This window comes from Lagenorhynchus albirostris, chromosome 4 (assembly GCF_949774975.1).
Source record: "Lagenorhynchus albirostris chromosome 4, mLagAlb1.1, whole genome shotgun sequence".
Lineage (NCBI taxonomy): Eukaryota > Metazoa > Chordata > Mammalia > Artiodactyla > Delphinidae > Lagenorhynchus > Lagenorhynchus albirostris.
The window spans coordinates 27,296,273-27,309,553 of record NC_083098.1 but is presented as its reverse complement, the minus strand read 5'-3'; the positions used below and the strand labels follow the sequence as shown (position 1 = coordinate 27,309,553).

The 13,281-nt window shown below is 42.2% G+C and overlaps 1 protein-coding gene and 1 long non-coding RNA gene across 2 annotated transcripts in view; one reads left to right on the top strand and one right to left on the bottom strand.

The window, feature by feature from the left end:
* The window catches only part of LOC132519217 (uncharacterized), a 32,536-nt gene extending 21,904 nt beyond the window's left edge, over positions 1–10,632 (bottom strand). The window contains exons 1-2 of the long non-coding RNA XR_009540121.1: positions 10,002–10,632; positions 7,584–7,632 (exon numbers count right to left, since the gene is read on the bottom strand). This is a non-coding gene — a long non-coding RNA (uncharacterized LOC132519217). The remainder of the gene's footprint in view (positions 1–7,583; positions 7,633–10,001) is intronic.
* Positions 10,633–10,813: 181 nt separating this feature from the next.
* Positions 10,814–13,281, top strand: part of PRMT9 (protein arginine methyltransferase 9) — a 29,433-nt gene continuing 26,965 nt past the window's right edge. The window contains exon 1 of the mRNA XM_060147139.1: positions 10,814–11,163. Coding sequence (XP_060003122.1) covers positions 10,975–11,163 — 189 coding nt within the window. The 5' untranslated portion in view covers positions 10,814–10,974. The remainder of the gene's footprint in view (positions 11,164–13,281) is intronic.

Below are 13,281 nucleotides of genomic sequence, written 5' to 3'. Positions count from 1 at the left end.
ACTTATTAAGAATCAGCTATTTTCCTTAAGTAAGTATTTTTGCCAGGTTGCTGCAGGCCTTTGGCTAATTTCCAGAGTTCAAAAAATGTTGATTCTGACAGTTGTTGCCCATTTTTCATTGGGAATTTTGCCTAATAATTTTAAAAAATGTTTGTTGAGATACAACTGATTAGAAAGTTCAGTTTTGTGGCCAGGATTCAATTGTTGGTGGAACCTCTATCTTTGACATCTTGAGGAATCTTAGTTTATGGCAGCTGTGCAGCTAAGAAGATGTCCAAAAGAGGTCGTACAAGTCTAGGCAAGGTCAGATCCTGAGATGGTTTAGCTCTAATATGACCCTCAACTTTTCAGATCCTTAAACTTTAAAGAGTTACCTCTAATTCTCAGAAATGATTCATGCTAACCAAACTAATAAGAAACTAATTTATAAATCATAATGTCAATAGATTATTTCATAATGCAAACTATTTCTGGCAAGATAACCAATATCAGACCATTTTTTGGTCTCTGTTTCCCAGTGTGTTAGTAGCCGTGGAAGAGACCAGGTCAAAAAATTGCTTGGGAGCTTCCCTGGTGGTGCAGTGGTTGAGAGTCCACCTGCCGATGCAGGGGACTCGGGTTCATGCCCCGGTCCGGGAAGATCCCACATGCCACGGAGCGGCTGGGCCCGTGAGCCATGGCCGCTGAGACTGCACGTCCGGAGCCTGTGCTCCACAACGGGAGAGGCCACAACAGTGAGAGGCCCGTGTACCGCAAAAAAAAAAAAAAAAAAAAAAATTGCTTGGTGAGCACAGGGTAGAATAATGCAGTTGGGTGTTACTGTAAAATATTTCTTCTAGGCAGGGTACCAGGGAGAATTTCCATCTCTAATTCTGAGCCTCATTTATAAAATGTCAATTACAGTAACTACTTAAAAGTATTGGTTAGGATTAAATGAAATTACACATGTGCATGAATCATGATTTCACTATGACAGAAATCAATTCAACTTTAGCTTAGACAAAAAGGAAAACTTCATAATTCACAGAATCCAAGGAATGACTGAACAACCAAACCATAGGAAGAGCAGGAATAATACCTTCCTCTCTGTCCCTGTTTCACTTTACTCTGTGTGTTGGCTCTGTTCCCTGCAACTGCAGCTTAGTTTCCTCCATATGGTGAGGAACATGGTCACTGATAACTCCCACATTTTACATCTTACAATTTGGCTACCAAGATTCTACTTTTTTTTTCCTTTCGTTCTCAATTCCTGTTAGAAGATGTTTGGGTTACGTCCTTAACCCTGAAGAAATCAACTGTGGCCAAAGGAAAGAACATGCAATTTTCCCACAGGTGCTACAGGGTTTAAGCTGACAGAGGAACAGTGTGATAAATTGTATTATTGCCCCCAATTATTTGCTCCTCACTTTCCATGTATATGTGACTTGAAGCTTCCTTTCCTTGTGGAAAGAGTATATATCCCCTCTCCACTGAGGCTGAGCTTAGCCATATGATGTGACACTCGTGCAGAAGCTTTAAGAGGCACCATGATTCTCTGGCAGCTCCCGGGTTGCCCCACTCTGCCCTGAGATTGGGCAAGTCTCATGTAGGAGTTGTTTCTTCACCCTGGAATCCAGGATGAGACAGCACATGGTGCACAGCCATAGTCTTCCCAAAGCCTGAAGCAGCACTGTAAGCAACTTGTAGTCTACATGTAACATAAACAAAAATTAGTCCTTTGTTTTCTAAGTCACTGAATTTTCAGAGTTGTTTGTTATATAGCATAACCTGGTGAAAGCTAATACAAGCAGTTCCCAGAAAAAGAGAGGGGAGATGCTGGCTGGTGAAACATTAAATTATTTAAAACAGTGCCTACAATACAGAATGCATTCAATATAGACTCCCCTGAGAAACATCAATAAATCCTAACTTTCCAACTCCCATGTTTAGTGAGTCATAAAACATTCTCATCATAAAGGTGAATTATAATATATTGAGAAAACATAATTTATTCATATTTCTTATATATGCTGGTTGCCCTGATTGCATTTAGGAGAGACCCTGGTCCTACTGGCAACTCATTTTTTAACCATTCCTTAGAATGATGATCCACCTTACGCAGTCTCTTACTTTCTTCCACTCTCAATATTCAGAAGATTCTCCCAATCAGAGGCTTTGCTGCTTTCTCTCTGGTCTACATTTTTTTTTCCCCAGTCTACATTTTGGTTTGCATATTTCCTCCCTCTGTATACTTTCCCTGGAGAACTATAATCGTTCATACAACCTCAACCTGCCAATGTAATTAAAACCTCCAAATATATTTCTAGGCCAGATCTTGTTCCTGAGCTCTAGACACACCTACCCATCTGCCCACTGGATACCTTCACTTCATGTCCCATTGACACCTCAGACACAGCCACTTTACTCATCATCTTTCTTTTCAAATCTGTTTTCTTCTCCTTCTTCTTTGGGCCTGTACTGCCTATCCTGGTTAATGGCACCGCCATGTACCTAGTTGCTCATGCTCAACATTTTGGCCTCACCTTCATTTTCTCCCCTTTCCTCATGCCCTTGCTATTCCAATCATGTAACTGTTTCAATTCCTGTAGAGTCTGTTCTCTACATGTGTGCCAAATCGTCCTTTTCCTCTGGTTCTCCTGCCATGGCCTGCAGCTCAGTTCCATCAGACATTTAATGACTTCTTTAATACTAAGTGCTATTCTAAATGCTGCAGATAAAGAATGAATAAGGCATACTCCCTGAGGCCCAGGAACTCACTTTCTAGTCAAGAGGATAAACAGATCATTTCATGTACACAACAGGGTAAATGCTAAAAGAGTTATGGATAGGGGACTACGGGAAATCAGAGAAAGAATGCTTTACCTAAACTAGCCATTTGGAGAAGTGGAGAATTTTGAACTGAGAAAGGATGACATGGAGTGAGCAGAGCAAATTAAATGGAACGCATTATATATAGGGAGGGAGAACTGCCTTAGCAAAAGTGTGAATGATGATAGCGAGAAGGAAATATTGAAGACTGAGGCTAGAGGGAGGGGTTAAGTGGGAGCCAAATCATGTAACGTGGACTCACTTAAGGAGCTTAGACTTAACCTTACAGGGCAGTAGTTTCAAACTGGGCTAAACAAAGCTCCTCAGGGTTCACTGAGTGGGCGGGGGCATGGAAGGCCAGCTGGGCTTCACAGCTTTGGTTCTGACACCTACTTCAAGGGGAACAGCTCAGCTAACCTTTATCCCATCATTTGCATAATAGTTCCCTGACCTAAAGGTGTTGGGTGTTTATCAAAATCACACACATAACGGGGTTGGCGAGGGTATCATTAGCTTGGAAAGCATGAGTGCTGAACAGTTTAAGCCAACTGCTCTGCAGACGAATCACAAGATGAGACATTCAGTTATTATTTCCACATAGCTTTCTATGATCTTTCACATCCAATCAGTACCTTGCGCAAAAATTAGGTGACAGGAATCTTCTGTGATCACTTGCTTTCCACCAAGTTCAAAAAACCTTCTGTGGGCTTGTCACCACAATTTAAGATCTATTGTACCAAGAAAAACACTGTATTTGTTCCCTTTCCTTAACTCAGCTGTGGGAGAAAAGAATTAAGCACTTATTGTTCAGCTCTCAAGGCAGATGTCAGTTTATTTGGGAGGCAGCAGGCAGAGGAGGAAAGACTTCTTGTCTTCTTTCCCCCCAGTTAGAGGTCTCAAAGTCCAAGCATTGTGTAAGGCTTCTGTAACTGGCAGGAGATACGGCTCCTCTTGGGTGGAAGCCTGGCTCCTCTGAGAATCATCAGAGTTCTGCTCCAGGGGGAGCTGGAGTAAGAACAGCAACTCACTGAGGGCTTAATATGTTCTGGGTACCATAACTGCATTAACTTATTTAACCTTTACAATGAAGCTAAGAGATAGGTACTGTGTGATCCTCATTTTAAGTATAAGGAAATTCAGGTATAGAAGCTAAGTAACTTGTTTCAGATACCTAGGTGGCAAATGGCAGGGCCAGAATTCAAATTCAGACAGCCTGGCTCCCGTATTTGATCTCACAATCACTGAGCTAAAGCGTCTCCTTAAAAGTGGGTCTTACACAGAGTCCTTCAATGCAAAGGGTGTAAAAGGCCAACCCCAGCAAGCCTAGCCTGGGACCAGGGCTTAGTCTTTTTAAAGTCAATTTATCTCATCTCTACCATTTAAAAAGAAAGCCTGTACAGTAAGTCCCCTACATACGAACTTTCGAGTTGCAAACTTTCAAAGATGCAAACGTACATTTGCATGTCCAGTCACGTAAGTTAGTTCTCGTGCCTGGCATACATTGTCACGCACGTGCATCCTCTGCAAGTGGTTGTGTTTTTGTGTACTTTACTGTACCGTACTGTATACAGTAGTGCAGTATCTTTATTTCAAGCCCAGGATGTCCGGAAGCAAGTGTAAAAGCAGTGGTGATGTAGCTGGTACTAAGAAGCACCAGGAATTGGGAGGCCCAGAGAAAGGACGAAGAGAGACAAGAGGAAGAAGTAACTGAAGAACCAAAGAGATTCACGACGCAGGAAATGGCAAGGGGATTTTCTTTATTTGAGGAGGCACTGTTAGTTTTTGAGGCACAGGACTCAAATGTAGCACGGTACACGAAGTTTGCAGCAGCCGTTCAAAATGCACCCAGTGCTACCGTGTCATCTATGATGAGAGAAAAAGAGCTACTGCCCAGACATTATTAGATCGTTTTTTCAAGAGGGTAAATAGAATTGAATCCAGCAAGGAACCAGAAACTGTGCCATCAGCGTCAGGCGTGAGTGAAATTGCAGCTTGCCCTCCACCTCCTATTGCTGACGATCCTTCAGCTCTACCATCTCCCACCTCCGCTCCCTCCTCCAGTCAGTAACTCTCTTGCCTGTTCATTTGATGCCAGCCCCTATATTCCAGCTGTTGTACTGTACTACTGTACCTTTCAAGGTACTGTACTGTAAGATTAAAAAATGTTTTCGTTACTTTTTGTTTGTTTTTTATGTGTTATTTGTGTGAAAAGTATTATAAACCTATTACAGTACTATATAGCCGATTGTGTTAGTTGGGTCCCTAGGCTAACTCTGTTGGACTTACGAACAAATTGGACTTACGAACACACTCTTGGAATGGAACTCGTTCGTGTGTAGGGAACTTACTGTACTTTGATGGTCCAGTTCCCCCAAGGTTGCTACAAAAGAAGTTGAGGCTGTGTCCTTATCAACTCGTTTACTAACCACGGGTCAATTCTAATTGGGTCAACTATTTTATTTTGCTCAGGGAGGACACTATTAGTAGAAATTCTTGGGTCTTTTAACCACTAAGGAACCCCAAATCTTTAATGCATTTTTTCAAATGTACATTCTAAACCAAACAACCTCAGTGTGTAAACTTACACATTCAACATGACTCTTGCTTCCCCTTTTCTAAGGGAAATCTTTAATTAGGATTTAGAATTATTCTCCACACAAATAATTTTTAAGTTTATAATACACAGCTATAGGCGTTAGGGAGCCACTGAACGGGAAATTTGCTTTTTAGATTGTTCTAGCTTCAGCATGGAAGATAAATTTAAGGGGTGCATGACTGAAGGCTCAATGATGAAAAGGCCATTATAACAGACAACGTGAAAGATTAAAAGAAGATGAACGCAGGCAGTGGTAATAAGCATGGAGAGGAGAGGGCAGATTTTTCAAAATTTCGTAAGTAAAGAGGTAAAACTTGGTAATTATGTTGGTTATTCTCCATTTGCCCTACAGCACCATTTTCTACCTTTCTTTGCCCACCTCTGTGCCCTGGAGGGTGGCTGACTCTCTGGACTGTATCATCCAAAATCCCTTACTGGCTGGCTTTGGATTGGGTTCTGCTAGTAGGAGGCATTAGTAAGAGACTGGTGGGCAGGGGGAGAAAAAGGTCAGGGAATTCTCTCCTCTGCTTACGGCTATAGTTCCATCTAGGTGGTCCCTCTTCCATAACTACAACTTTCTGGTTCTGGTAATACAGTCCTCTCCTGCTTCTTCAGGTCTGTGGGTACCTCTCAAATCTTGCTGACTCCCTTAACTTCCCTGACCTCTGTAAAGAGTCCTTTGGCTAAACTCTCTTTAATTAATAAGCCCTCTGAGTCTTTTTCCTTCTGGGACCTGGACTAGCAGTGATTGATGGGGAATGGGGAGAGGAGTACAAAGAGTTGAGGTGACTCCCGGGTTTAGATTCTTTCCTCTCAAATGGATTTTTAGCGTTTTCCTGAGTGTCTTGTTAGGACATGCTCTATTCAGATTACTTGGAATCCATCCCTGGCACCACCACTTTGGTTGGCATTTCCAGCAGGAGATTCAGGCAGGTTCTCCAGAACCAAGCATGGTGCCTGGTGTAGAGCGGCACTCCATACATGGATTTTCTCTCTCAGTGTCTCTGAACTTTACTGTCACATTATTATAGGCCCCCATACACTCAGAGTTTGAACTCAGCATTGGTCTGGCCATTCATTGTTAGTTTTATATCTAACTTTGAGTTCTAGATTTTGAAATGTACATGGGACAGTTAGAAAGGGCTATGTAAAACAACAACAACAAAATTCCCAATTATAGTAAAAGCTTTGAAAACATTGAAGAAACTGGGATTATTTAGCAGTGAGAATGCATTAGTGCACATTTTAATACCCAAGCAGTTGGCCTATGGCTGTAGTGTTCTGTTGATTAAATTATAGAATTTTCTCTCCAACAAGTAATTCAGTATGATGAACAATCTATTCTTCATCATATAACAATCACTTCAACTCACAAGAATTTAGTTTTAGTTGAGAGACTCTTCATAATGCTTGTATAAGTCATTAATTGTATCTCTACTCCCTACATTGCCTTTATGCCTATACTGCATACCCTAAATACTTCAAATACCCTAACAACCCCTATAGAAGACTGCCCCAAACCCGGCACCCCTCGCATGCACATTAGACTCACCAGGGAGCTCTTTAAAAATACTCATTCCCAGACTCCACCCCATGCCAATTAAATCAGCAATTTGGAAATGAGGCCCAGTTGAGGATATTGTTTTAAAGCTCCCCAGGGCATCCCTGGTGGCGCAGTGGTGGCGAGTCCGCCTGCCGATGCAGGGGACGCGGGTTCGTAATCCCGGTCCGGTCCGGGAGGATTCCACATGCCGCGGAGCGGCTGGGGCCGTGAGCCATGGCCGCTGAGCCTGCGTGTCCGGAGCCTGTGCTCCGCAACGGGAGAGGCCACAACAGTGAGAGGCCCGTGTACCGCAAAAAAAAAAAAAAAAAAAAACTCCCCAAATGATCCTAAAATGAACAAAGTTGAGAACAACACTCCAAACCATAAAATAAAACCACCAAGATCACACAAAAAGATATGACTCTCCACAGAATGTATAAACCCAAGATACCTTGTGTCTGTTTATCCCTTGTTAATGAACTTCCTGTGAGCCTTTTCCCCCCATTAACCTTCAGTTTTTGCACACTGGAAAGCTGATTGAGAGCCCCTCCGTTGGTTTTGCTTCCTTGTTTGACGTGTGTGGTTTGTTGACAAGCTGCCCAGAACATGGTGAAAGACAACCACAATTAAACCTACCTCTGAGTCAGCAGTGGTTTTCTCCATCAGTGAGGTTTTTCTTAGGACCCTAAAAGAGGGTGAAAAAAGAGCATATAAATGAAGGAATCAAATAGACTCTCAACAGTCGTTAAAGGTAACAGTTTGGGTTGGGGAGGGGGAAGGCTATTGTGAACAAAAGAACGATGCTTTCAATATTTTCAAAGAAAGCTTTGACTAAGGATCAAGAAGTAAAATGTGTATTCTGCATTGGTTTTGCATCATGCTTCAGGGTTCTTCGTGATCAAATATAGGGTTCTTTCAAAAGTGAAAGGTAATTGCAATAAATACAGTTACTTTCAATAAATATACATGATCTTGAGTAATTCCAAGTCTTAGTTAGGAATGAGGTAATAAGAAAATAGTTTTTAAAATGTTTTCTGTCTCAGTTTCTTACGGTGAGCAAATGTTCCATGTTATTTGTGTCAGTTCCATTTTTTCTAAGTGACTTTCCCCATGTAGAGAGTGTCCTGAGTTATAGATAAACTACACAGGAATGCAGAGAACCTGTGATTTCTCTATCTAGGATAATTGCAATGTAACTTAGTGAGGCCTAGTAGCTCACAAAGTTATCTGAAGTATTTCAGAAGGGACAGGAAGCATCCCTTGCACTTTTTTAGCAGTAGTCACTGCCCACAGGTTGATACTGTAGATGATGAAACAACCCAAGTTGGCTTCTTTTATTTCTTCTCTGCCCTTTCTCCACTTCCTGTCAAGTTTTCCCTCCATCTCAGCCTATGTTGACTTGGTAATAATATGTCCACTTTCAGTTTCATGCAGTCTAAATGCTTTAGGTAGTTTGGTTATCTCACAAACCAAACAGACCAAAAAACAAAACAAGGCAAAACAAGACAAAAGAAACCTTGCCCTGTGGAATGGGAAAGCAGACCCTGGAGTTCAAGATAATCTGTAAAATGAAGTATTGCATAACTCAGAGCAGGGACTCAAAGAGGTGATTGAATGATGAAGTCTAAAGTGATTTCTCCAAACCAAAATCTCTGGAGAGAATGATTGGGAGGTCTCCCTCTGCTTTCTGGAAAGAGATTCCAGCCAATTACATCTGACTCTTAAAGGATATGAGTTGCATAGGGTTCTAATCAAATGCTTAAAGGTGTTAGTGACTTAATTTTTAATAATCCAGCTAAGTTTTAAATGACTCTAGATAATAGTAATAACACATAGCATTACATATGTATATATTATATATAAAATGCTTTTGTATATAGTATCTCATTTGATGGTCATATCAATCTTGTGTCCAAAGTAGGAAAGGTAGCTTTGTTAGGCCTTCTTACAAATAATGACTCTTAAGGAAATGTTCTTAAATGGGCCAGAAAGGACCAAGCTTGGACTAGAATGCATGTATTTTTTTTTAAGTCTTTTCACATTCTACCACATCGCACTGGGACTCTCTAAGTCCTTAGCATTTCAGTTGTGTGAGGTGATGAAGGAAGAAGTTTTCATATACTGAGGTATGGGGAACACATTCTTGCTTACACGTGATTTAACTTAAACTTTATGCTAACCAGAACAGCCTGTTTTGTGGCCTATTAAACATACATTGTACATTTGCTTTAACCATTAAAGAAAAGGGTGCCTTGTCCAGAAGTAATATGTCCATTTTTAAGATAGAGATAAATGTCTTCCTCTTCCTGGGACGTCAATGGTCAATGCTAGTACTCCTTAGATGACAAAGCTCCCTTCCCAGGCACAAGGCCATACTGACTCGCTGTGTGCGTGATGCTGTCTTTTTTGAAACCTTGAAAGAATGTACCTCTCTCGCGTTTGATATTCTTTGTTCCGACAAGATATAAAACTGTGCTGAAACCATGTTTCCTTGGAACAGTTCCTCAGAGCTACCCAAGAGGCTGTTTGTCAGGCTATACTTCTCAGTTTGGCTCAAAACTCTCTTCTATTCTTATTATAGATCAGCTATTGATGACTTCCCTCTACACAGTGAAATAAATACAATTCAATCTTAAATTCAGTAAAGCAGCAATTGAGGTTGAGAAAGAAATAAGGACCTTAAATGGTTGGGAAAGTCTAAGTGCAAAACCTGGGAGTTGGGGGATGTAGTTTCCACTAAAATTTAAACATATGAGTACTTACTTTGAGCCAGACTCTGCTAGGTGCAAAGTTAAAAAATGATTAAGAACAGATCCTGTCTTCGAGGAACTTTCTGACTAGGGCAGCAGGTCACAATCTAGTGATCTGGACTTTGAAGAATTGATTAGGATTTACATGTGTGCTCAGAGGAAGGGTGGTTCAGATAATCAGGTCAAAAGAGAAGGCAAAAAGGCATATAAATGATGAACTTTTGAGAGTGAAGGAGACCCCAAAGTTTGTCAGTTTGATACCGAAAATTGCTCTATTATTTTGTTTCTTAAGTAAAATACTCACCATCAGCATGTATGAAACCAGGGGCAAAAGAGACTTTTTTCAGCCGTAATTCCTATGCACCACCCCCTCCATTTAAAAGTTCTCAATCTACCCGTTAGGATCCACACTTGAATGCAAAAAAACTTTTAAAATGTAACCACTATACAGTGGTGATACACCGAACAGTGAGATAAACCCTAAGCTCGTTTGAAAGAAAACTGAACAGGGAGCCAGTGACTCGGGTTTGAGCTGTGCCTATGCTACGAACTGTTCTGTGATCTTGGGCAAGTAACTTCTCAGGATGCCCCTCTCGGTCTGTAAGATGAGTATGACCCAAAGGTCCACCTCACCGAGTTCTGTGAGGATGATTTTTAAAATGCCAGTGAAAGCATTTCCTCTACTCCATTTAGGGTGCTTTTGCTATCTCCGGGCTCCTTCCACTCTCGCCACTTTGAGATTTGGTGCATCACGACCCAAAGGCCTTAAGCATCACCACAATTGCCTGACCGTCTCTCCTCATACACACCCACGTCCCTCGCGGTAACTGAGTCTGCCGAAGGAAGTCTCGTAGCTGAAGTCACACACTCCTAAAGGCCAGGAGAAAGGGACAGAAAGCTCCGATTCCAGCCGGAGAGATGTGAGACACGCCAGCATAGCACAAAGTCAGGAAAAATCCCCTACGCGCAAGCGCAATGGCCACCCCGCACCTCCCCTCCCACGGGAGGGGGCGGGCCACGACGTACCCACGTCGGACGCACTGCCGTTCGCGAAGCGTGCGTCGGCGGCGTAGGACACGCCCCTTGGGGAGGGGAGGGGTTTCTGCCTGGCAGAGGTGGGAGCTCTTGCAGTCGTAGGGGAATAGGTTTCCTGTTCCGGTTCTCGGGCTCTGGTTAGTCACGTGGAAGTGCGGTCACCTAGACAGTTTGCGCTTTCCGTTCACCAAAGCATCTTCCCTTTGGAGATACAGGTGCAGATTTCGGCCGGTGACTCTGCCATGCCGAACTTGCGGCCCAGGCCCCGCCGAGGCGCCGGACGGGGCGCCAGGGCAGCCGGGCGGGACGAGCTGGTGTCGCGGTCCTTGCAGAGCGCAGAGCACTGCCTGGGCGCCCAGGACTTCGGCACCGCCTATGCCCACTACCTCCTCGTGCTCAGCCTGGCGCCGGAGCTGAAAGACGATGTGAAGGTGAGGAGGGCCCTTGTTTCTCTCGCTTGCAGGCAAATCCTGTGTTCTCGTATAAATAAATGAATACATAAATAAATTGGAGGGGGGTACTATAAGTGATTGGTGGTGGTTATTAATGTTTACTGTTCACCCTTGACTCTTCTTTTGTTCGTAACCACAACCAGCGTATCAGAAAATATTGTCTGCTGCACCATCGAAATATATATCCAGAATCGTATCCCTTCTTACCACCTTCTTTTTTACTGCCCTGATTCAAGCTTCAGTCATCTCCTTCTGACTTTTGCAATAGGCTCAGGCTCGAAACTAGGCTTTCTCCTGCAGCCTACCGCAACACAGCCAGTATGAGCTTTTCATAATAAAAGCCAGATGATGTTATTTCTCTATTTCAAAACTTCCATTTCATTCAAAATTCCGAAGGTTATATTGCATGAGGCCTCAGGTGATCTGCCACCTCCTATATCTAATTCTAGCAAGTCCCTGCCCCAGGCCCTTTGCACTTGTCTCTACTGTTACGTGGAACGAATGTTGAATTAAGTTTTGGATTAGCCTAAAGTAATCATTCGATGATGCATTCTTTAAGTTTCAGTTATTGGATTATTTGTGAGTTATTCTGTTGAAATGCTGTACATTTTTTCCAAGTTATTTCAGAATCTAAATTTCAAAAAGTGATTTAACTTAATTTTGCATTCAACTTTCAGCCTGAAGCTACTTTGCTTTATTTCACCCAGGGTTTCTCAACCTCAGTACTACTCATATTTTGGATGGAATCTTTGTTGTGGAAAGCTGTCTTGTGCATGATAGAATGTTTAGCAGCATCCCTGACTTCTACCCAGTAGATGTCAGTAGCATATAGACATTTAAATTTCAGAAGCAGCTGGCCTCAGGGAGGAGAACGTGTTATGCTGAGATACAGTTTGCTCTTTTAGGTAGGCAGAAGTAGAATAATGGATCAATCCAAGGGCTTTTTCCTCAATTCTTTGTTCGTTAGTTTCCTCTTTAGTAAAACAGGGAAAATATCTTTTTTTATATTTAGTGTGTATTAAAAGTATTATCTAAAGTTTGTATTTCTTTGCTCGGTGTTCAGTAGGGTTAAGTAACTAGCTCTGTTTCCTGCAGAACAGAGTCCCACATTTCTTTGCAGGGTCCTCTGCGAAAGACCTATCTCTTTAGTCTTATTTCCTTCTACTCCCCATCCTTACACCTCAGCCATACCAAGTTGCTTAGCTGTAAATTCCCTGATCCATTTAATATAATCTGTGTTTTTTCCCCTCACATCCTAGAGTCTTCTTCCTTTCCTTGACTCTCTAGTAAAATTTATCAAAATTCAGTTTCAGATATACACTCTTCTGTATAAAATATGTGAAGATGATATAAAATGTGTTCCTGACTACAGCCTTTGTCTTTGCACTGGGTTGCAGTGTGGAGAATGTTTGGTGGAGGTGTAATTAGAGCTAGGGTGACAGTGGGAAGACTCTTCCTGTAGTCCAGCAAGTGGTTACAAGGACCATGTTGTAACAGTGTGGGGGAGAGGAGGTGACAGATTTAACTATAATGAGAGAGAATTGGCTGGGTTTCAAATTAATTGTACTGGAGTTAAGGTGGCGTTCTAAGGTGACTTCTTAGTCTGAGGTTCGGCGGTACCTTAACCTTAAATCCTGTGTGAGAGAATACGATGGGTTCAGTTTAGAACATTTTGAATTTTTTCAAAATCGTATGTTATATTTCTCTCTATGAGGCCTCTCTGAGGATAGGAACAGGATTTATGTTATGTTGTTCTTTGGTATTCTTTGCACACCGATCAGGAAATATTTGGGTTGAGCTGAATTTGAGATGGCTGAGGGTCCCTGGTTGAGATGACCGATAGGGAGTGGTAACTATGGGTCTGAGGTTCAGGAGAGAGGGTCTCAATTGGAGATGGAGATGTAGCATCCATTAACACATAGGTGATAGTTAATGCACTGGGGATGCATGAGAAGAGAGAAGCCGGTCAAGGAAGTACCGCTGAAACATAGGAGCCCACAAAAAAGAGGTTGGTGGGGAATATGATATGGCAGCCAAGTATGGACAGATTTTGCAGAGTGGTCAAACTGTCTTAATTCTGCATGTTACTGCCATGTA